Below are 24168 nucleotides of genomic sequence, written 5' to 3'. Positions count from 1 at the left end.
TAGTGTAGAGGATTGTCAAAGATTGCAGAGAGACATTGATAGGATGCAGAAGTGGGCTGAGAAGTGGCAGATGGAGTTCAACCCGGAGAAGCGTGAGGTGGTACACTTTGGAAGGACAAACTCCAAGGCAGAGTACAAAGTAAATGGCAGGATATTTGGTAGTGTGGAGGAGCAGAGGGATCTCGGGGTACATGTCCACAGATCCCTGAAAGTTGCCTCAAAGCTTATGGGGTGTTAGCTTTCATAAGTCGAGGGATAGAGTTTAAGAGTCGCGATGTAATGATGCAGCTCTATAAAACTCTGGTTAGGCCACACTTGGAGTATTATGTCCAGTTCTGGTCACCTCACTATAGGAAGGATGTGGAAGCATTGGGAAGGGTACAGAGGAGATTTACCAGGATGCTGCCTGGTTGAGAAAGTATGCATTATGATCAGAGATTAAGGGAGCTAGGGCTTTACTCTTTGGAGAGAAGGAGGATGAGAGGAGACATGATAGAGGTGTACAAGATCATAAGAGGAATAGATAGAGTGGATAGCCAGCGCCTCTTCCCCAGGGCACCACTGCTCTATACAAGAGGACATGGCTTTAAGGTAAGGGGTGGGAAGTTCAAGGGGGATATTAGAGGAAAGTATTTTACTCAGAGACTGGATGGTGCGTGGAATGCACTGCCTGAGTCAGTGGTGGAGGCAGATACACTAGTGAAGTTTAAAAGACTACTAGACAGGTATATGGAGGAATTTAAGGTGGGGGCTTATATGGGAGGCAGGGTTTGAGGGTCAGCACAACATTGTGGGCCGAAGGGCCTGTACTGTGCTGCACTGTTCTATGTTCTAATTCCGAGGTTTGCAGAGCCCTGTGAAATTGTAGCCAAAGCCATTCCATCAGTGTACAAAGTACTGACTTCTCCAGATAAAAGCGGCTGGTATGATATCAACCAGCTGAAATTGGTGGGGGAGAAACAGGAATGTCATAACAATTGATGTACATGATGGCCCTGATTTGGGAAACTGCTCCAAGAAGATGGAGGGGTGGTTTTCAGTGGCTGCTTGTCTCTCTATATATTCACTGGGGACTTTTTCCACAGTATTGTATTTTTAGTACATTTCATGTCTTGCACTGTATTGCTGCTGCAAGATAACAAATTAGATTAGATTAGATTATGAGGACACGCAGTTCTCTTTTATTGTCATTTAGTAATGCATGCATTAAGAAATGATAAAATGTTTTTCCAGAATGATATCACGGAAACACATGACAAACCGACTTAAAAACTGACAAAAACTACATAGTTATAACATATAGTTACAACAGTGCAAAACAATACTGTAATTTGATAACAGACCATGGCACAGTAAAAGTCTCAAAAGTCTCTCGAAAGTCCCATCATCTCACACAGACAGTAAACCTCCAGCACCGCCAACTTGCCGATGCAGCATCCTGGAAGCATCCGACCACAGTCCGACTCCGAGTCCGTCCGAAAACTCCGAGCCTCCGACCACTTATCCGACACCGAGCACTGAGCACCATCTCTGCTGAGCGCTTCGACCCTGGCCCCAGCAACAGGCAATAGGCAAAGTTCAGGATTTGGGGCCTTCATCTCTGGAGATTCTCGATTGCGCAGCAGCATGATCAGCAAAAATAAACTTGATTCTGATTCCTCGCTGACAATCAACACAGATGCATCTCAAGGATATGTGCTTAGGCCAATGCTCTACTTTCTGTACACTGTGGCTCCGTGCAGCTCAAATGATCGCTATACATTTGCCATGATGCCACTGTTGCTGGCAGAATTTTATATGGAACGAGGAGGCACATGGGCGTGAGACAGGTCAGCTGTTTGAGTGGTGTCACAACAGCAACCTTGCAGTCAACGGCAGTAAGACTAAGGAGTTGATTGTGGACTTCCAGAAGAGGAAGTCAGGAAAACACACTCCAGTCCTTATCAAGGGATCAGCAGTAGGAAGGATGAGTAGCTTCAAGGCGAGTGGTCCTGGTTTCTAATCCGGCCGGCTCCTTGTACGCTTTCCACCCGATGTGCCACCAGGTGCGGAGAGGAACAACACAAAATCCTGGACCCAACATGTTGATGCAATCATGGAGAAGGCACACCAGCGGCTCTACTTCATTAGGTGTATGAGGAGATTCTCAGTGGTCCCCAACTACCGGGCCGCAAGGAAACGATATGAGTCAGCTGCACCTTTCCTCATTCCCTGTCACGCACTGTTGAACTTGAACATAGGGTTGCCAACTGTCCCGTGTTTGCCGGCACATCCCATATATTGGGCTAAATTGGTTTGTCCCGTATTTCCCCCGCTAGAGCGTTCCTATGAAACCTTTCGTGCCAAAATGGCGTGAAGCGAAGAAGCAATTACCATTCATTTATATGGGAAAATTTTTTTGAGTGTTCCCAGACCTAAAGAAAAACCTACCAAATCATACCAAATAACACATAAAACCGAAAGTAAGTAACACGAACGTATAGTAAAAGCAGGAATAGAAACAGAGAAACGTAGAAAATAGGTGCAGGAGTAGGCCATTCGGCCCTTCGAGCCTGCACCGCCATTCAGTATGATCATGGCTGATCATCCAACTCAGAACCCTGCACCAGCCTTCCCTCCATACCCCTACATTTGTCTTTACCAGTCTTTTTCTTTTCACATATCTATAAAAGCTTTTACAGTCAGTTTTTATGCTCCCTGCCAGTTTTCTCTCATAATCTTTTTTCCCTTTCCTAATTAAGCCCTTTGTCCTCCTCTGCTGGACTCTGAATTTCTCCCAGTCCTCAGGTGAGCCACTTTTTCTGGCTAATTTGTATGCTGCTTCTTTGGAATTGATACTATCCCTAATTTCTCTTGTCAGCCACGGGTGCACTACCTTCCCTGATTTATTCTTTTGCCAAACTGGGATGAACGATTGTTGTAGTTCATCCATGCGACCTTTAAATGCTTGCCATTGCATATCCACCGTCAATCCTTTAAGTGTCATTTGCCAGTCTATCTTAGCTAATTCACGTCTCATACCTTCAAAGTTACCCTTCTTTAAGTTGAGAACCTTTGTTTCTGAATTAACTATGTCACTCTCCATCTTAATGAAGAATTCCACCATATTATGGTCACTCTTGCCCAAGGGGCCTCTCACAATAAGATTGCTAATTAACCCTTCCTCGTTGCTCAGTACCCGGTCTAGAATAGCCTGCTGTCTGGTTGGTTCCTCGACATGTTGGTTCAAAAAAACCATCCCGCATACATTCCAAGAAATCCTCTTCCTCAGCACCTTTACCAATTTGGTTCACCCAATCTACATGTAGATTGAAGTCACCCATTATAACTGCTGTTCCTTTATTGCACACGTTTCTAATTTCCTGTTTAATACCATCCCCGACCTCACTACTACTGTTAGGTGGCCTGTACACAACTCCCACCAGCGTCTTCTGCCCCTTAGTGTTATGCAGCTCTACCCATATCGATTCCACATCCTCCCGGCTAATGTCCTTCCTTTCTATTGCATTAATCTCCTCTCTAACCAACAATGCTACCCCACCTCCTTTTCTTTCATGTCTATCCCTCCTGAATATTGAATATCCCTGAATGTTGAGCTCCCATCCTTGGTCACCCTGGAGCCATGTCTCTGTGATCCCAACTATATCATTTTTATTAATAACATCGGCACTTTTAATTCATCCACCTTGTTACGAATGCTCCTTGCATTGACACACAAAGCCTTCAGGCGCTCTTTTACAACACTCTTAGCCCTTATACAATTATGTTGAAAAGTGGCCCTTTTTGATTTTTGCCCTGGATTTACCGGCCTGCCACTTTTACTTTTCACCTTACTACTTTTTGCTTCTACCCTCATTTTACACCCCTCCGTCTCTCTGCACTTGTTCCCATCCCCCTGTTGTGAACTAACCTCCTCTCTCCTAGTCTCTTTAACTTGATTCCCACCCCCCAACCATTCTAGTTTAAAGTCTCCTCAGTAGCCCTCGCAATATGATATGATAAATACACAGCCTATATAAAGTAGAAATAATGTATGTACAGTGTAGTCAGGAAGATGAAGGCAAAACAGATTGGTGGGGAAAAAAATTGGCACGTACGCGCATGCGCATACAGGTGCCTGCACAAGGCTTCATGGTCATTGTAGTCTCCTGGTGCAAAGTGTCCTGGGATTTGACGCTACTTTTGTCCCTTATTTGGGAGTGAGATAGTTGGCAACCCTAACTGTAAAAGACATGTTGAGGTGAGTTTAACCCTACTTGAACAACCCCCCCCACCCCCCTCGGTCGGCTGGTCTGCAAGAACATTGACAATATTAAACCGGTCCGCGGTGCAATAGAGGTTGGGGACCCCTGCAATAGGTAACCAAAGACTGTGGCAAATTTCTGCAGACACATGTTGCAGAGCCTCCAGACTGGTTGCATTTCTGTCTGGTATGGAGGCCTTAGTGTGCAGGATCAGCAGACGCTGCAGAGGATTCGGCAGCTCTGATACGGGCAGAGCCCTCCCCACTGTCGAGGGTGTCTTCAGGAAGCAGTGCCTCAGTAAGGTGACATCCATGATTAAGATCCCTCCCCATCTGCGGCATGCCGTCTTCTCATTGCTACCCTCAGGGTGGAGGTTCTTTTCCTCTGCCATCAGATTTCTGAGTGGTCCAAGAACCGTTTGAACACGAGTTCTTTTCTTTTGTGTTAATTATTCATTTATTAATTTACAGTCATTTTGTCCTTGCACAATACTGCTGCCTCAAAACAACAGATCTTACATCATAGCCGCCAATGGTAACAAATCCGATTCTGATTATAAAGGAGCCGGTTGTTGAAACTGGAATGTGTAGAACATTCCCGGAAAGGATGATAACTTTGTGGAATTCTTTCCTTGAGCCGGAGGCTGATGGGGGGGGGGGAGTGGGGGTAGAGCTAGATAAATATTTCAACGATTGAAGAATGGGAGGGGATCCAGCAGGTGGGGAGGGGGAGGACAGTTGGTGAGGGGGGAAAAGAGTATTCGGAGAATGGGAGGGGATAGTTGGCGATGGGGGAAATAAAAGAGTATTCGTGGACTGCTGAGATGAGATTCAGTGGGTGGGAGTGGAAGAGAGTCGATGATGGGGCAGAGTGTTCGTGGACTGTGGGAGGGGATTCAGAGGGCTGGGAGAGTTTGAGATTGGTGTGAATGTTCATGGACTGTTGGAGGGATTCAGTGGGCTGGGAAAGTTTGAGATTGGGGTGAATGTTCGTGGACTGTGGGAGGGATTCAGTGTGTGGGAGGGGAAGAGAGTCGATGGGGCGGAGTGTTTGTGGACTGTGGGAGGGATTCAGTGGGCTGAGAAAGTTTGAGACTGGGGTGAATGTTCGTGGACTGTGGGAGGGATTCAGTGGGTGGGCAGAGAAGAGTTGGTGATTGAGGACAGTGTCTGTGGTCTGTGGGAGAGCAGTCAGTGGGCTGGCAGAGTTTGTGATTGGGGTGCATGTCCATGTCTGGTGAGTGCCGGGGGGTGGAAAGAGAGTCGGTGATGCGGCAGAGTGTTCGTGGACTGTGATAGGAGATTCAGTGGATAGAGGGGATGGGGAAAGGATATGGAAGTGGGGGGAATTCCAAGGATGGGTAGAAGAGTCAGGGATGGGGTAGTGGTTGGACAGGCAAGTGGTGGGTATCACGTGGGTGGAGGGGATTCCCTGCCCTCCGCTTGCCCTGCCTGGTCTGGTCACTGGTCCTTCTTGTCCCCGGGACCCCAGCGGGCTCGCCACTCGTCAGGCCCCAGCTGATGCCGCTCTGTCAGCCAGCCCGAGCTCCGGGCCCCCGACACCAGCCCCGGGAACAGCTGCTCAACCAGGAGGTGGGTAGCTGAGACCACGTCCCACAGCCGCTCATCCCGAGCTGCAGCAAGAAAGAGAGAGAGAAAGGGTCATCAGAGAGGGGAGAGGGAGTGCCGGTCACGTGGGGAGCGGTGTCTCGTGGCTGTGGTTGGGGCTGGTGAAGGTTCTGAGACAGATGACGCTATAGGTACGTACCAGTGCGGATCGAGGCTTGGAGCTCCGCTAACTTGCGATGCTCCACTCGGAAGCCTGTCAGGTCCCGGTGAAGCAGCAGAAGAAGGAGCTCGGCATGGATAGCAGCCTGGATAATGTCCACACTCCCGGCTCCCTCCCTCAAGCATACGCTCACCTCACCTGTAAAGACAGTCCCGTGTCACCCCAAGGTGCTGCATACATGCCATTCTATCTCCTATCTACTCTTTCCACCCCCACTCCCGTGACACCATCCTCTCCGCTTCTCCCGGGACAGGGCCTCCGACATCTTGTCCTTTCTCCCCCCCACCCACCCCCGACCACTCTGTGTTGGGGCTCTGGACATACTATCTTCACTTCCGCACCCCCCCCCCCCCCCCACCAACCCTCCAGGACAGGATGTTGGACACGCCATCCTCTCTCTCCCTCCCTCCCCACCCCCCACCGGGATAGGGCATCAGACACACCGTCCTCTTCCCCCACTTCTATGTCACGTCATCCTTTCCCCTCCACCCAGGACCGGGTAACAGGACCTGCCTTCCTCTCCACCACCTGTGGAATAGGACACCCCCCCCCACCACCCGCGAGCCCCAGAATCAGGTCTCACAATGAATAATACTGACTCACCAGTATCTCGACGTATTCCCAGTAAATAATTCTTACTGTTGTTTTCTATAGCCCGTTGATATTCGGCAACACTGAGTACAAGAGAGTGGGACAGCCATTACAGGTCGGATACTGATCGAGACAGGGCGATCAGGGTGTATGTATACAATTACGGATTTCCAGGATGGATTTACAGTCTGGGATCTAATCCAGGGTGTTCCAAGATTATATGCAGAACAACAAAACCCTGGGAGTGGTTACAGTCTGAGGTCTAGTCCAGGGGTTCTATGGGTTTATATATTGAATAACAGATCTCCAGGAGTGGGTTACAGGCTGGGATCTAATCCAGGGTGAGGTGGGTATTTACACTGTGTATTATAGGTAGCCTTTTGGTTCCTTAAAGTTGTTATAGCTGGGGGTGGTAATGTGGACAAGCTCCCACTGCCTATTAAATGCTCCCAATGGGGTTTGCCTCAAATTGCCTCTGAAAACCAAGTCTAGCTCCTGGCCTTCGCATGTGGTTACTAAGCCTGAAGGAGCTGTTTCTACTGACAGAAGAAGGGGCCAAGGCGGGTTACAGGCACCTCAAAACCAGTCACTTTGAGCAAATGGAATTTGTCAGCCGTGGTTGGCAGCTCATCCAGAGGGAAATTCTGATCTCAAACTTCCGCTGCTTTACGGCTATACCCGCTCAAGGGGGAGGCTCCTGGAGTAAACCCAGAGGAAAAAATCCGGAGCAGGAGTCCCTAGGGCAGTCCGACACGGAGTTCAGAGCTGACCGGCAACTCCTGTGACGCTGCTGATAGCAAATTGTATTGGCCTCTGCAGTTCCTTTGAGTTCATCAGATGTGAGGAGACGGGGAGCTTGCTATATGGGCAGCAACTTGCTCTCCGTATCGTACTGCCCTGGCTTGCGTATCTACACAGTTAGGATGTAACATCCATGGTTGACCCCGATCGACGGAGGCCTCACGCACTCACACATTATAGGTGGGTGGGCGAGTTGGCAGTTTGTACCTACCTCTGGCAGATGGTGTGTAGTGGAGCTCCCAGTCGTACAGTCCCTCTACGCCAGAAAGCTGGAACAGAGGAGGGAGATTAGTTGTTAGGGTTACAGTAGCTGAGGAATTATCCATGAAAAGCATAATTTACGTTTGCAATACTGTATACATTCTAAATATAGACTCAGTGACCACTTTATTAGATACCTTCAGTACCTAATAAAGTGGCCACCGAGGTCATGTTTGTGGTCTTCTACTGTAGCCCATCCACTTCAAAGCTTGTTGTGTTCTGTGCTCAGAGACATTCTTCTGCACACCACTATTGTAACACATGGTTATTTGAGTTATTGTCTCCTTCCTGTCAGTTTGAACCAGTGTGGCCATTCTCCTCTGAACTCCCTCATTAGCAAGGCGTTTCCACCCTCCGAACTGCCACTCACAGGACATTTTCTGTTTCTTGCATTCTCTGCAAACTCAAGAGACCTTTGTGTGTGAAGATTCCAGAAGATCAGCAGTTTCTGAGATACTCAAACCACTCCGTCTGGCACCAACAATCATTGCATAGCCAAAGTCACTTAGATCACATTTCTTCCCCCATTCTGACGTTTGGTCTTAACATCAACTGAACCTCTTGACCATACCTGCATGTTTTCATGCATCGAGTTGCTGCCACATGATTGGCTGATTAGAAATTTAAATTCATGAGGTGTATAGTTTACCTAATAAAGTGGCCACTGAGTGTACCGTTTGTACATTCCTGACATGTAGATGGGTATAGGTAATGTGGCGGATGTGGAGTGCATGGACTATCTCACTCTACCCGGTGAATTGAGGAGTTTCCCATTACATTACCTCTTCCCGTCTATAGATGAGGAATGTGGCAGATGTGGAGTGCATGGACTAACTCATTCCACCCAGCGAGGTGAGGAGTTTCTTGTTACATTCCTCAACTATAGACGGGAAGAGGTAACATGGCAAAGGATGAATGATTAACCCCCCCTCTCCATCCCTGCGTTGGACTGACCTGGTAGGAGGGGCTCCCGGGGATTGATGGAGGCAGGCAGAGGGACAACCCCCTCCCTCAGGAAAGTGTCGAGCAGCAGCCGGAGACGAGCATTGTTCAAGGTCTCCATCACCACAGCCTGGACAGCGCGGTAGTTGGCGAACAGATGGAGGGTGGTGAATAGGGCGAAGAGCAGGTGGGTCAGGCTGTGGGGGGAGGTGAAGATCCCATGTCCAAGATTCACACCTTTTCTAATTTCACCACTCTTCCTTTTTTCACACCCTTCCTCTGCTCTCCGCCTTGAGCTTCTCCTCTTCCCCCCTACACCTGCTTTCCCTCCATTATCTCCCCCACCCCTCTGTCTGCCCCTCCCCACTCCCACCTTCCCTCTGCCCTCTCTCTCTACCTCCCCCTTTCCACCCACACTTCCCATACGCTCTCCCTACTGATGTGCCAGTTCCAACGCTGGGACAGCCCATCACTCCCATTCCCCAGGTACGTTCAGGCTGCACTCAGGTTAATGCCAGGGTCACGGTTCAGGGCTGGGGTCAGTCACAGGCTGGGGTTAAAGGCTGGGGTTTGTGGTCCAGGTCAGGACTGGAGGTCAGCTTGCAGTCGGGGGTCAGTGTTTGAGGTTAGGAGTCAGAATTTGGGTTCAGTTATGGATCAGTGTTTGCAATCGGGGGTTGGAACTGGGCTCAGCAGTGCAGAGTTTGGGGTTAGCTTGGGGTCAGGGTTTTGGCTTGGGATTGAGGTCAGCTTGGGTTCAGGGATCAGGCCTGGGGTTGGGGAGATCAAGATGCCTGTTGAGGGTCAAGGGTCAGAGTTTGAGGTCAGGATTGGGGTCAACTTTGTGTTCATGGGTCAGCACCAGGGTTAGGAGGGTCAAGGTTCGTGATCTGGGTTAGGGGTTGAAGTTGCATTTGGGGTCGGCTGGGGATCGTAGGCAGGTGTCAGTTTTGAGGGTCGAGTAGTCAGGGACTGGAGTTGGGTGGGATTAGGGTCAGCTTGGTTTTCGGGTTGGCCTGAAATCAGGGGTCAGGGTTAGGAGTCAGCCCATCATTGGGCGTCAGCGGTGCAGGGTATGGGGTTGAGAGTGAGGTCAGCTTGGGGTCAGAGGTCAGTTTGGTGATGGTTGGGGTTTGGGACTGGGGTCGAGGGTTGCGACGGGTGAATGACCAAGGGTCCAGGGTTGGGGGACTCTGCTCGCGTACAGAAGGTTGTCAGCAGTGAGTGGAGCCAGAAGCGCGCCGGCGGAAAGTCCAGCCAGGTTCACCAGGGTCTCCTGTAGAGGTAACACACAGGACAGAGGGTCAGTGGCTGGTGTCCCTTCCTCTCCCACCCAGCCCCTCCCTCTCACTGCCCATCACTCTCCCCCACATCAACCCCCTCCCCCTCCCCAACATACACCGTAACCCTCCTCACCACCTTTGCCTTGCACCTCCCTTTCCCTTCCAGAGGCCCTTACTTTCTGTCCTTCTTCCTTCTTACTCTCCCCATTCTCTTTCGTCCTGACCTCTCTGCTTCCTCTCCTCTCCCCTTTCCCTTGACCCTCTTCCTTCCCCCACCCCTTATCCTCACACCCTTCTCCACCATCTTCCCAACCTCTCATTCCCCCCCCCTCCACCTCTCCTCCCCTCCCTCCCGTTCCCCACCCCCCTCACCTGACTGCCATCTTTGGCTGACACATCAGCCATGTTGTCTCTCCGGGCCTGGTGAACTGTCAGTGCAGCCCTGGTCGCACCTCCAGCCACTCCCACCACCGACTGTGGAGAAAGAGAGAGAGAGAGAGAGAGCATGAACAGGGAGAGGACAGGACACGGTGGTGGGAGGGATTGGGGTGGGGCAAAACAGTTCTTTCCCAGTGACAAACCTTCATCAGCCCTGCCCCCAGTGACCCACCTTCAACAAGCAGGATACGCAGATGATGAGAGTGAAAATCGTTGGAAAGGCTGGGGCGATGATCTCAATGAAAATGGCCAGGTCATTAAGGAGGTCGGCAAACAACCTGGAGAAGGGCAGGGAGTGACGGGTCAGACACAGAGTGAAGCTCCCTCCACACCATCCCATCACACACTCCTGGGGGTCAAATACAGAGTGAAGCTCCCTCAACACCGTCCCATCACACACCCCCGGCAGTCAAACACAGGGGGAAGCTCTGTCCGCACTGTCCCATCACACACTACCAGGGTCAGACACGGAGTGAGGCTCCCACTATACCGTCCTGTCACATACTCCCAGGGTCAGACAGAGTGAAGCTGCCTCCTCATGGTCACATCACACACTCCCAAGCAAGACATAGAATAAACCTCCCTCTGCACCATCCTGTCACACACTCCCAGGTCGGACATGAATGGAGTCGCCAAGGATCTTGTGTCCAAGGTTTGAGAAACTCACCTCCACTGCTTGGCGTCCTGATCCAGTTGTGTCCTGCAGAAATAAAGACAGGGTCAGGCGATGATGTTCCCACTGCCCAGCCCCACAGGATCACGGTTCTGGACCCATATTCAGGTGGCGGGGTGAGTGAGAATACCCTCTGGAGGGGGCAAGGAGGGAAAATCAGAGGATGTTCTACAGTTGATTCCTGTGGTGGGGGGGGTCTGCATCTATAGAAGCAGACTGTTTAGAACCAAGGGGAGGGGTAATCTCGTCAGGATCCATCGGATTCTGAGGGCAGAGCTGGAGGTGGGGTGGATGGGTGGGGGAAGGGGATCTCTCTCCTGCTGGGAGGGGAAAACATGGAAGTGTCCGTGTCTGACCATGAGTGTGTGTGATAGGACAGTGAAGAGCGAGCTTCACTCTGCGAATGACCTCAGGAGTGTGTGTGATAGGGAGGAGTTCCATTTCGGGATAAAGGAAGGCAAAGACCGTGTGAGATTAAATTGGAAATTGAAACAATTTGCAAAGTGGGACATCTTGAGGAGCTAAACCAAGTCAGGACCTGCACAATAAATTCTTTGGGGTGTGTTGTACCCAGGGGTACTAGTACTTATTTCCCAAAAAGTGGAGATACACGTAGACAGGGTGGTGAAGGAAATATTTAGCACACTGGCCTTTATCAGACGCGTAACTGAGTACGAGAACTGGGGTGCTGGTGAGGCCCCACTTGGAGTTCAGGTCACCCAGCTATAGGAAGGGTGGGATTAAGCTGCATAGAGAACAAGAAAGATTCACCAGGATGTTCCCAGGACTGGCAAGCTTGGAGAGACAGGACAGGGTTGTTTCTGTTTTTATTCTGGAGTGAAGGGCGCTAAAGGGTGACCTGACAGAGGTTTATAAAACTCTGAACTGTGTAGATAAGGTGGGTAGTCATGGTCGTTCTTCCCCCAGGGGAGGGAAGTCTAATACTAGAGGGAATAGGTTTAAGGTGAGAGGGGAAAGGTTTAAAGGGGCAAAATTTGCCACACAGTGTGTGGTGGGGATATGGGATGACGGGCCAGAGGAAATACAATTAAAAAGCATTTAGACAAGTATGCAGATGGGCAAGGTTTAAAGAGATACGGAAAGCTGGGAGCAGCTCAGAGGAGCTGAGTGTGTCCAGGAGTGGCTAAATTGCTGTTTTGGAGGAGTTGGGAAACAGAGGAGAGGCTGGGATCATGCGGAAAGAGGCAAGGAGGGGAAGGAGATCTGACAGGGAGGCAGAGGAGTTGTGGGGTGGGGATGAAGCCGCTGGCTCCCATTTCTCTATATGTCTGGGTGCCGCACGCTTGATGGTAGCAGGGGTAGGCGGCGGGGGGGGGGGTTTGAGGTCGGGGATGGTGGAAATGGCTACAGCAACAACACTCACCCCTTCAACCAGGCAAAGAGGATCCGGCCGATCATTCCGGTGCCGTCTGGAAGAGTGAGCACACACAAAGGTCAGAGATGTGGGTGACAGAGGTCTCCGAGTCACAGGCCATGTAAGCAGGTCCTTTGGCCCAATTTGAGCAAGACGTCCCATCTTCTCATTTTGGCCATATCCCTCCAAACCTTTCCTACCTGTCACTGGTCCAAGTATCTCTTAAACGTTGTTAATGCACCCGTCTCAACCACTTCCTCTGGCAACTCCTTCCAAGTACAGACAACCCCTGGCTGAAGAGGTTGCCCATTTAAATCTTCCTCAGCTTAAATCTCTGTCCTTTGGCTCTTGGTTTCCCAACACCAAGAGAAAGACAGCGTGAACTCACCCCACCTATGCCGCCCCACTACGATTTTATTCACCTTTGTATAAAGCTGGGAAAACTGCCAGGAAGATTTTGCAGGGATTCGAGGGACTGAGCTACAGGGAGAGGTTTAGCAGGCTAGAACTTGACTCAAAGAGACAAAGAGGCAGAGCGAAGATAGCGCTAAATGGTGACTCCTTTGCTTATATCTTTGGAAACGGCTCTCTTTCTATCTTTGATATCTCCTTTTCATCCTTTTCAAGGCTCTTTTGAAGACCCTGACCAGGAGTTAAACTCTGACTTCAGTTCCTTGCGGGAATGGGACACACGGTCAGGGCCTCATGACTGGCCGCTTTTTGATATCCCAAGGACGTGGCCTGGAAGGCAAACGCGCCTTCAGGCTTCCAGACTTTCGTGGCTCTGGAGATGGGCTGATTCTAGGCCGGTGCCCCTGACTGAAGCGTTGCAGGAGAACATGGAATATCAGGAGCAGCGGGTTAGCTGCTGGAGGTCGTGTGTCCGGAGAGCTGCTTCTTGATGGTGCCGACTCCCTGGGTGCAAAGCTCGGAATAAGTGATGCTACAGTCTTTTAACACTGTAAATCAATGAGTTGTTTATTATGTCATCCCTCTTGCTGTGAAACCTCTTTTTCCCTTACGAGGGAGAAAGAGAACCTGTGATATGTCAAATTACTGGGTGAACGAGTAGTCTTTGGGGTACTGCAAGTCTGTGATTTTATTGATGCTTTGCTGCACACTTGAGTGCACAGCGGAGGGCACTGATGCTTTTTGCTGGTGGGAGTGGTGGTGGGGGGGGGGTCATTGCCTTGCTGCTGCTTGTGTGTGGGAGGGGGGAGCTGGGGGGGTTTTGGGGTTCTAACATTTTTTATCTGTCATTCGTTCTTTGGGGCACTCCTCTGTTTTCATGGATGTTTGTGAAGAAGAAGAATTTCAGGATGTAGATTGTATATATTTCTCTGACATTAAATGTACCTATTGAAGTACATTTATTATCAAAGTATGTATGCAGTATACAGCCCTGAGAGTAGTCTTCCCCACAAGCAGCCAAGAAACAAAGAAAACCATGGAACCCATTCAAAGAATAAATATCAACACCTCCCACCCTGCCAAAAAAAATCACATCAATAGCAGCAAAAAAAAAAAGAGCAAAAAACACAAAATGGAAAGAGTGCAGATATATTCAATTCAGCTCAGAGTTCATTATCTGCAGGCTGCCCTGATTCAAAATCACCTCAAATAAAAACAAAAGAAAAAGTGACGAGAAACCAGAAACACACCATAACATGAACATAGTGCAATCCACAAGCTGCCCAAGACCCAGGACCGTGGTAGCATCCCCTGATAGCCTTGAGGGAGAGACAGAGATTGTCCGAATGCAGGGACCTTCCTTTGGCAGTAGCCAGCGAGAGGCTGGTAGGTGGTGCCCCGCCTTCCGCACTCTCCTCAAGGATTTCAATCTTCCTTGTCACTTTAATTGGTGAGATATGGAGTCGATCATGGGCTCACGTGCCGACTACAGGTTTTTTGACCTCTAGGCCGCACGCTTCACTCGAAACAGCCTCTGAGTCGGCAAAGAGCCAGGTTGTTCAATTGACCCAAAAAGCACACCACCAGAATGTCGATCACAGGCTCCAACACCAGTGGAACCACATTCGAAAGAAAAAGACATAAAACAAGTGAAAGAGGTAGTTTTGTGAACCTTCTGGAGGATATCACACTTGGTCGTGTTATCCACTGGTGCCAACGAGGGGTAATCTTACAGAAGTATATAAAAACCCAAGGCGCATAGACAGGGTGAATGTGCACAGTCTTCTTCATTGGGTTGGAGAACCAAAAACTAGATGACACAGGTTTAAAGTGAAAGGGGAGGCACTTAAGAGGAACGTGAGAGGCAACTTCTTCCACACAGAAGCTGTTCTGTACGTGAAACAAACTGCCAGAGGAAGTGGTTGAGGCAGGTACAATAACAATACTTAAAAGACACTTGGACAGGTACATGGATAGGAAAGGTTTAGAGGCATATGGGCCAATTATGGGTGAATGGGACCCACTTCGATGGTTAACTTGGCTAGCATTGCTTCCGTGCTGTGTGATTCTTATGATTGAAAGACACTGGTCAGTGTACAGATCTGCCCGAGGGAGAGGGACCAAAAGACACCTGTCAGTGTACAGATTTCCCCTGAGAGAGAGACTGAGAGACACTGGTCAGTGTACAGATCTCCCCGAGAGAGAGAGAGACAGAGACACCGGTCAGCGTACAGATCTCTCCGAGGGAAAGAGACTGAGACACTGTCAGTGTACAGATTTCTCCGAGGGAGAGAGACTGAGAGACACCGGTCAGTGTACAGATTTCCCCTGAGAGAGAGACTGAGAGACATTGGTCAGTGTACAGATCTCCCCGAGAGAGAGAGAGACAGAGACACCGGTCAGCGTACAGATCTCTCCGAGGGAAAGAGACTGAGACACTGTCAGTGTACAGATTTCTCTGAGGGAGAGAGACTGAGAGACACCGGTCAGTGTACAGATTTCCCCTGAGGGAGAGACTGAGAGACACCAGTCAGTGTACAGATTTCCCCTGAGGGAGAGACTGAGAGACACCGGTCAGCGTACAGATTTCCCCCACTGCCAATCCCCTTACCTTTCAGCATCCAGGTGAGGGAAGCAGCAGCAATTGTGGCAGAGCTGTCCCCGACCCCCACACCCCTCAACACCGCCTGCGTGGCCAGGGTCCCGGTGAGAGTGCTGGCGAATGCCTGAGGAGGGGGAAGAGGGAGATGTTCTTAATTTCAAAATTGAGAACATTCATGACAGAGAAATATATATGAATAGAAGAAACAGTGCAAAAAATATCCTTTACACTCTCAGTTTGTACATTACGTAGTGTAAACCTTGGAGAAGAGAAAAAAGGATAGAAACATAGCAGCTATAAAGTCATAGAGCACTAAAGTACTTCCAGTCCTTCTCATTTGTACCAAACTGTTTTTCTACCTAGTCCTCTCAACATACGGCCAGACCTGAGCCTTCTATACCCCTCTCATCCAATGCACACAAAATACTGAAGGAAGTCAGCAGGTCGGTCAGCATCTATAGAGCGGAATAAACAGTTCACATTGGGCCGAGACCCTTCATCAGTACCGGAAATGAAGGAGGCAGAAGTCAGAATTTTGATTCGCTGATCATTGATTCTGCGTTGCTCAAGATCGCCAGCATCTGCAGAATTGCTTACATTGATGTACCCATCCAAACCACTCCTAAATGTTGCAACTGAACCCGCATTCCCCACTTCCGCTGGCAACTTGTCCCACACACTCGCACCACCGTCTGAATGAAGAAGTTCCCCCTCAGGTTTCCTTTTCACCCTAAACCTCTGATCCCTAGTTCTAGTCTCAGCCAGCCTTAGGGGAAAAGCCTACATGTACACCGCTTATAACTCTGTGTACATTGCCCTACCTGGCTCCCTGGGGGAGAGCCCGTTCCTTGTTTGAAGGGCTTCTCACCCACCTCAGCTCCTCCATGTGCAGTAGTGGAAGGAACTACAGGAGCCACAGAGAGATATGGATAGGTGAGTGAGTGAGCAAGGATCTGCAAGGTGGAGTACAACATGAGCTCATCCACACTGGAGGGAAAAATAGACGATCAGATGATGCCACGGTGGCATGGCGGGTAGTGCGACTTTATTACAACTAGGGGTATCAGAGTTCAATCCCAGCATCCTCTCTAAGGAGTCTATACGTCCTCAACATGGAATGCGTGGGTTTTCTCCCGGTCCTTCGGAGTCCTCCCACAGTGCAAAGTTCAAACTCCCACGGTTAGTAGGTTTATTGGTTATGCAAATTCTCTCGTGATTAGGTGAGGGTTAGATCAAGAGTTGCTGGATGGGGCAGCTTGAAGGGCCGATATGGCCTTTTCCACTGTGTCTATCCTAATAAATAAATAAACAAATATTTAAATAGTGAAAGATTGCAGCCTGCTGTTGTACAGAGGGAGTTGGGAGTGCTTGTGCATGGATTGCAAAAGGTCGGTTTGCAGGTGCAACCAGTTATCAAGGAGGCAAGCGGAATGCTGACCTTTAATGCTAGAGGAATTAAATTTAAGAGCAGGGAAGTTATGATGCAGCCGTACAAGGTACTGGTGAAGCTACACCCAGAGTACTCGTACAGTTCTGGTCTCCACACTCGACGAAAGATACATTGGCCTTGAAGGCCGAGCAGAGGAGATTCACCAGGTTGATTCTGGAGATGACGGGGTTAACCCAAGGAGAGACTGAGTCGTCTGGGACTTTACCCACTGGAATTCAGAAAAATGTGAGGGGATTTCACAGAAATATATAACATTATGAAAGGAATAAATAAGATAGATGCCAGAAAGTTATTTCCAGCAGCTTCAAGATTCAGGGGAATAGATTTAGACTGGAGGGGAAGAGGAAATCCTTTTCCCCGGAGAGGACTGAATTAGTGGAATTCTTTGCCCAGCGAAGCAGTAGAGGCTACCTCATTACAATATACTTCAAACACAGTAAAATATGGTAGATTTGCACATAGCGGGGGAATTAAGGGTTACAGGGCAGATAGGTGAAGTTGAGCTCATGGCTTGTTCAGCCGAGATTTTTCTGAATGGTGACGCAGGCTCGAAGGGTCAGATGGCCAACTCCTGCATCTGTTTCCTGTGTTCTTTAGCCTGTACCATGACTTTCTACAGCATTCCCCAACAGACATCTCACTGTGCTAGAAGAACAACACATCCTGGGCAGGCCAAACAGTGTCCTTCACTGAGTTGATGACCTTTCAGCAACGATTGATATCCGTCTTCTTGTACGTCCCTGGAACAGCCCCTGTTCCTGTTTCACAGCTGCCGGGGATGACAAAGGACACAGACCCTCACGTCTGTCCCCACATCCTCTTAGCAATCGACATCTGCAAAAAGCTGGAGTCGTCGAACCCACCCATGTGGGACCGAGCTCACATTAACAAATCCAAGGCAAACTGTCCTCTCCCCCCCGCCCCCACCCCTCTGAGATTGGGCGTTAGACTCATTATCTTCTCCCTCTCCTCTGGCACTGGGCATCAAACATAATACCCTCTCCACCCCCTTGGGACCAGGTACCGGACACACCACCCTTTCTGGGAATGGTTGTTGGATACATCATCCCCCCTCTCCCCATGGGAGCCCTGGTTTTGCACTGACCTGTATGGTGTCCCAGACCTGGTAAGACAAGTAATCAGCACTGACGCTCTCTGGGTATCCTTGTGGAAGGAAGACAGACTGAAAGAGAAATGTGAAAGGGGAAGGTTACTGTGAATATTCCAACTCAAAGCCACCGCATCATTGGCAGAAGAGATTACAAACTGTGTATTGAGGGTTGGAAGCTACTGTTCAGGGAGAGATAGAACAGTGTAGGTTGTGGAATTTGAGGCTGATGGAAGTGACGGAGTTTGGATCTGGTGGGTCATCACAATCTTTGAATAAGGAACCAACTGCTCTACATGGAGGTGGAAAACAATTTCTTCCCCTGATGCATTAGAATCGTTGGGATTTTCTTCCCTTGAGGCTCGGTCCCAGAGCTCAGAGACAAAGAGGTTTCAGGCTGTGCTAGAAAGGGCTGAAAATTTAAGTAACATCCCTGGAGGGTGTTGTGTTTGGGGAAGAAAAGCTTTATTACCCATCCCTACTCACCCCCTGAGGTGGGGCACTTACCAGCATTTATCACACATCCTTCATTATCCCCTCGAGAAAGTGGGTAATTTGCCAGCATTTGTTGCTCATCCCTAATTGCCCCCATCTGTTGGTGTCGGGCAGCGCCCTCCTTTCCCACCACTCACCGAGATCCCTCTTGCCAAGGAGTTGGCCACTTGGCCCGTTTTCTCCTGCTTTCTCAGCAACCTCCCTTCCAGATCGCGGATATAGTGGCGGGCCCCACCTCCACCGTACTTCTCGCTGCAGAAAATGGCGCTGTCCATCCTCGGCATGGTGCGGCCTGGGGGAGAGAAAGCAAGTGGTTAACACTCACAGAGGGGGAGGGCTTAACTCAGTGATGGGGAGGGGTTAATTGTCACAGAGAAAGAGGGGTCAACTCAATCAGAGGGGGAGAGGGGGGTTCATGGTCACAGCGGGGAGGTGTTAACTCATCTCAGATGGGGGGGTTAATAGACAGAGGAGTTAACATACAGTAGAAGAGGGGTTATTTCAAAGGGGAAGGATTTAATATTCACAGGGGAAAGGAAGGGATTAATGGTCACGGGGGAGAAATTAACACACAAAGGAAAGGGAAAGGGTTAACTTTTACTAGGGGAGTTAATCGGGGAGGAGAGGGGGAGTTAACAGAGGAAGGGGTTAACTCCAGCAATGGAAGGGTTAATGGTCATGAAGCGGGTGAGGGAGGAATAGGCGGGGAGTAGAGGGAATAGGGAGAGGGAGAAAGGGAGGTGAGGGAGGGAGAAAGGGAATGAGAGGGAGGGAGAAGTAAATGGTCATGGAGAGTGAGGGAGGGGAAAGTGGGAGGGAGAGATTAATGGTCATGAACGGGGAGGGAAAGGATCAACATGGTCGAAGGGAGGGAAGTGGAAGGGCAAGGAGAAGGAGGAGCGAGGGAGTGGAATGGAGAAGATCTGCTGGGGCACACTCCCGAAACTCCTCCCTTTTATCCCTCTCTCCTTTCAGGCCTCAACCCGTCTCTCTTCACTCTATGATTATTATCCCACAAAACTACATCCTCTGTGCCTGACACTACTCCCTGTACATACAGGGTTGTATAGCCAGTATAGCAGATGATACCGCTGTAGTGGACAATATTGAAGATAACAATGAGTCAGAGTTCAGGAAGGAGATAGTGAGCTTAGTGACATGGTATCATGACAACAACATTTCCCTTAAAGTCAGCGAAAGAGCTGGTCATTGACTTCAGGAAGGTTGGGAGAGGGGTGGGAGGCTGTACACGCTCCTGTTTACATCAGTGGTGCTGAGGTTGAGAAAGTTGACAGCTTCAAGTTGAGCTGTGAACATCATCAATAATCAGTCCCTGTCCAATCCCATTGACATATAGCCAGGAAAGTCCACCAATGCCTCTACTTCTTTTAGAGGCTAAAGAAATTTGACCCTCAATGTCTATAGATGCACCATTGAAAGCATCCTGCCCAGACGCATCATGGTTTGGTACGACAACTGCTCTGCACCTGACCACAAGAAAACACAGTTAAAGAATTGTAGAAACAGCTCAGCACATTGCAGGAACCATTCCCCCCACCCCCCCCCCCCCCCAGCGTCTCAGTCACATGTGGTACCGCTACATACATTTTTTCAGTGCTGGTTTCTGGTTTATGATTTTCACACGTACCGAGACACAGTGGAAAAACTTGTTTTGCATACTGTTTATACGGGTCAGATAATTACACAGAGCCTTGAGCTACAATAAAGTAAAAGAATAACAGTGCAGAATAAAGTGTAAAAGCTACCAATAAAGTGAAGTGCAGATAAATGACGAAGTGCAAGACAGATTGTGAGGCTAAGAGTCCATCTTATTCTATCAAAGGTCCGTTCAAGAGTATGATATTATTGGGATAGAAACTGTCGTTGAACCTGGTGTACGTGCTTTCAAGCTTTTGTATCTTCTGCCCAACAGGCATAGGGAGGACAAAGAACGTCCGCGGTGAGTGGAGTCTTCGATTATGCTGACTGTCTTACTGAGGCAGCAAGAAGTGTAAACAGACTCCATGGAGGGGAGGCTGATTCCTGCAATGTGCTGAGTTGCGTCCACAACTCTTTGTAGTTTCCTTTGGTCATACACAGAGCAGTTGCTATACCAATTCATCGTGCATCCATACAGAGTGTTTTCTATGGTGCATTGATAAAAAAAAACGGTAGGAGTCAATGGGACATTTGCTGGCTGGTGGCGTAGTGGCATCAGCGCCGGACTTTGGAGCTCGAACCCAGCCGGCTCTCCTGGCACGCTTCCATGCTGGGTTGAGCGTCGAGCTAGCAACTCGACCTCGTAAAAAAGAAATTGCCTGCTACAGAAACATCAACAGCAAAAAAGTTGATGGCCTATGCTCTCTCGTGAGGTTAAAAGGCAATTTCTTTTTTCAATAGGACATTCCAAATCTCTTCAGCCTACAGGCGTTGGTAAGCCTTCTTGGCCAAGACATCAACTTGGTTGGACCAGTACAGGGAGAAACTTGAAACTCTCAACCTCAACACCACTGATGTATACAGGAGCATGCACATTGGCCCCTTCCTGGTCAATGATCAACTCTTGTTTTATTGACATTGAGGGAAAGCTTGTTGTCATGATACCATCTCACTAACCTCTCTACCTCCTTCCTGTACTCCGACTCATCAGCATTTGAAACACAGCCCACTACAGTGCTATCATCTGTAAGCTTGTAGATGGAGCAGAATCTGGCCAGGCAATCATGAGTATACAGACAGTAGAGTAGGGGGCTGAGGACGCAGCTTTGTAGAGCATCAGAGTTTAGAATGTTCATGGCGGAGGTGTTGATACCAATCCTTACAGGTTATGGTCTGTTGGTCAGAATGTTAAGGAACCATTTGTGGAAGGATGCATTAACTCCCAGGGTCTGCTGTTTGGTGATGTGCTTGCTTGGAACAGCACGCAAGAACCCAATACATCATGGGTGCATCCCTCCCCATCATCAGCAGTATCTGCAGGACATGCTGGCTCAAAAAGGCAACATCCATCATCAAAAATCCTCCCCATCCAGGCCATGCCATCTTCTTGGGCAGGAGGTACAGAAGCCTGAAGTCCCATCCCATTCTACCAGTTTCAGGAAGAGTTTTGCACTAACCCTATCTCAGCAATAGGACTCTATGGATCTCCTGAAGATCCACAGCTCTAGGTTTTTCCCCATCACTGTCAGATTCTTGAACCCACTTGAAAACCCTAACACTGTTTCTGTTAGGTACCTGGAATTTCTTGCTTTGATCTTTAGAAATTTTCTCCACTTTTTGTTGATTCCACTTGGCACATCTATGTGTTGGTTAGTGTTTTAATCCAAGATTTAGATCCCGGATTCTGAAATTAGCCACTGGGAGGTATAAAGAATGTGACCCTATATTACCCTGTTCCCCATTGGTCTGGAGAAATTATTAACTTAACTATCAATTATGGAAAAACATTAAAATTTAGCTATTTCAGCAGAACTTGAAGTGCACAGGAATCCATCTAATTGTAAACCACAAAATGAACACTAGGAATACTCAGCAGGTAGTTCATGAGGAGAGATATAAAGGTTAATATTATCAGTGTCACTTCCTGTTTTGAAGTCTGTTATCATTTGTATGTTTCAACGTAAAAGTCTTAGAGAAGTACAGCAGAGAAACAGGCCCATTGAAACCATTTAAGCTGTCTACTCCCATCGGCTTGCACCAAGACCACAGCCTTCCATACCCCTACCATCCATGTACCTTTCCAAACTTACTCTTAAATTTTGAGATCAAGCTCGCATGCACCACTTGTGCTGGCAGCTCATCCAATACTCTCAGGACTCTCTGCATAAAAAAGTTACCCTTTGTGTTCCCTTTAAACTTTTCACCTTTCACCCTTAACCCATGACTTCTGGTTGTAGTCCCGCCCAACCTCAATGGAAAAAGCCTGCTTGCATTTACCCTATCTGTATCCCTCATAATTTTGTGCATCTCAATCAAATTTCCTCTCAATTTTCTACATTCTAAGAAGTACAGTTCTAACCTATTCAATCTTCACTAATAACTCAGGTTTAGCAACACCCCTGCAAATTTTCTCTGCACTCTTTCAACCTTGTTTACATCTTTCCCGTAGGTAGGTAACCAAGGCCTCACCAGCATGTTATACAACTTCAACGTAACACCCCATCTCCAGTACTCAATACATTGATTTATGAACGCCAAAGTGGCAAGAGCTTTCTTTATGACCCTGTCTACATGTGACGCCACTTTCAACTTGTATTCCTAGATCCCTTTGTTCTACCACACTATCAGTGACCTACTGTGTAAGATCTACCCATGCTGATCCTACCAAAATGCAAAATCTCCCACTTGTCTGCATGAAATGCCATTTGGCATTTTTCTGCCCATTTTTCCACCTAGTCCAGATCCCTCTGCAAGCCATTATAGCCTTCCTCACTGTCCACTGCAACCCAGTCTTGGTGTCATCTGCAAATTCACTAATCCAGATAACCACATTATCAACCAGATCATTGATACAGATGTCAAACAACAATGGGCCCAGCACCGATACCTGTGGCACTCCACTAGTCACAGGCCTCCAGTCAGAGAGGCAACCATCTATTATCACTCTATGGCTTCTCCCACAAAGACAAGGTCTAATCCAATTTACTACTTCATTCTGAATGCTGAGTAACTGAAACTTCATGACCAACCTCCCATGTGGGATCTTGTCAAATTCCTTCCTAAAGTCCGTGTAGAAAACATCCACTGCCTTGCCTTCATCCACATTCCTGGTAATTTCCTCAAAAAACTCTATAAGACTGATTAGACAAGATCTACCACTCACAAAGCCAAGCTGACTATTCTTAATCAGTCCATGTCTGCCCAAAGGCTTATAAATCCTGTCCTGTCAAATGCCTTCCAATATCTTTCCCACAACTGATGTCAGAATCACCGGCCTATAATTTCCTGGTTTATGTTTACAGCCTTTTTTTAAAAATAGCGGAGCAACATTGGCCTTCCTTCAATCCTGTCACTAAGTAAGATTTAAGTATCTCTGCTATTCCCTGCAATTTCTGCACTTGCCTCCCGTAGGATGAGGGAACGCCTTGTCAAGCCTTGGGGATTTATCCACCCGGATTTGCCCCAGGATAGCAAACACCTTGTCCTCTGCAATCTGTGCAGAGTCCATGAAGTTGATGCTATTTTACCTCACTTCTATAGACTCTCTGTCTATCTTCCGAGTAAAAAAAATATTTAAGATCTCCCACATCTGTTTTGGCTCCGCACTTGCATTACCATTCTGGTCTTCTAAAGAGCCAGTTGTGTCCTTTGCAATACTTTTGCTCTTGACTTATCTGTAGAATCCCTTAGGATTCACCTTCATTTATCTGCGAGACCAACTTCATGCCTTCTTTTAGCCATCCTTAAGTATTATCTTGCATTGCTTGTACTCCATAAGCACCTCATTTGTTCTAACTTGTCTGCACCTGCTATGCACCTCCTATTTTCTCTTAGTCAGAGCCTCAATATCTCTTGAAAATCGAGGCTCCCTACACTTGTCACCTTTACCTTTTTATTCTGACAGGCACATACATACATTGAATTCTCAAAATTTCATTTTTGAAGGGCTTCCACTTACCAAATACACAACACACACATGCCCCAAGCCACACCTGCCAGATAATTTCTGTTACCATCAACATTGGCCTTTCTCCAATTTAGAATCTC

The 24168-nt window shown here is 48.4% G+C and overlaps 1 protein-coding gene across 5 annotated transcripts in view; it reads right to left on the bottom strand.

Moving 5' to 3' along the window:
* Positions 1-1246: 1246 nt before the first annotated feature.
* The window catches only part of rusf1 (RUS family member 1), an 81565-nt gene continuing 58643 nt past the window's right edge, over positions 1247-24168 (bottom strand). For 4 of the 5 annotated variants that reach the window (XM_072271985.1, XM_072271988.1, XM_072271984.1 and 1 more), the window contains 13 exons: positions 18600-18754; positions 17965-18042; positions 15419-15533; positions 12406-12451; positions 11016-11048; positions 10521-10626; positions 10283-10384; positions 9833-9903; positions 8640-8824; positions 7636-7693; positions 6636-6706; positions 6012-6170; positions 1247-5877 (listed from right to left, as the gene is read on the bottom strand). In XM_072271985.1, coding sequence (XP_072128086.1) covers positions 5705-5877; positions 6012-6170; positions 6636-6706; positions 7636-7693; positions 8640-8824; positions 9833-9903; positions 10283-10384; positions 10521-10626; positions 11016-11048; positions 12406-12451; positions 15419-15533; positions 17965-18042; positions 18600-18746 — 1344 coding nt within the window. In that variant the 5' untranslated portion in view covers positions 18747-18754 and the 3' untranslated portion in view covers positions 1247-5704. The remainder of the gene's footprint in view (positions 5878-6011; positions 6171-6635; positions 6707-7635; positions 7694-8639; positions 8825-9832; positions 9904-10282; positions 10385-10520; positions 10627-11015; positions 11049-12405; positions 12452-15418; positions 15534-17964; positions 18043-18599; positions 18755-24168) is intronic. The other variant, XM_072271989.1, reaches the window with a different exon arrangement.

Source organism: Mobula birostris, chromosome 11 (assembly GCF_030028105.1).
Source record: "Mobula birostris isolate sMobBir1 chromosome 11, sMobBir1.hap1, whole genome shotgun sequence".
In the NCBI taxonomy this organism is placed as follows: Eukaryota; Metazoa; Chordata; class Chondrichthyes; order Myliobatiformes; family Myliobatidae; genus Mobula; species Mobula birostris.
This window is presented reverse-complemented; position numbering and strand designations above follow the sequence as displayed.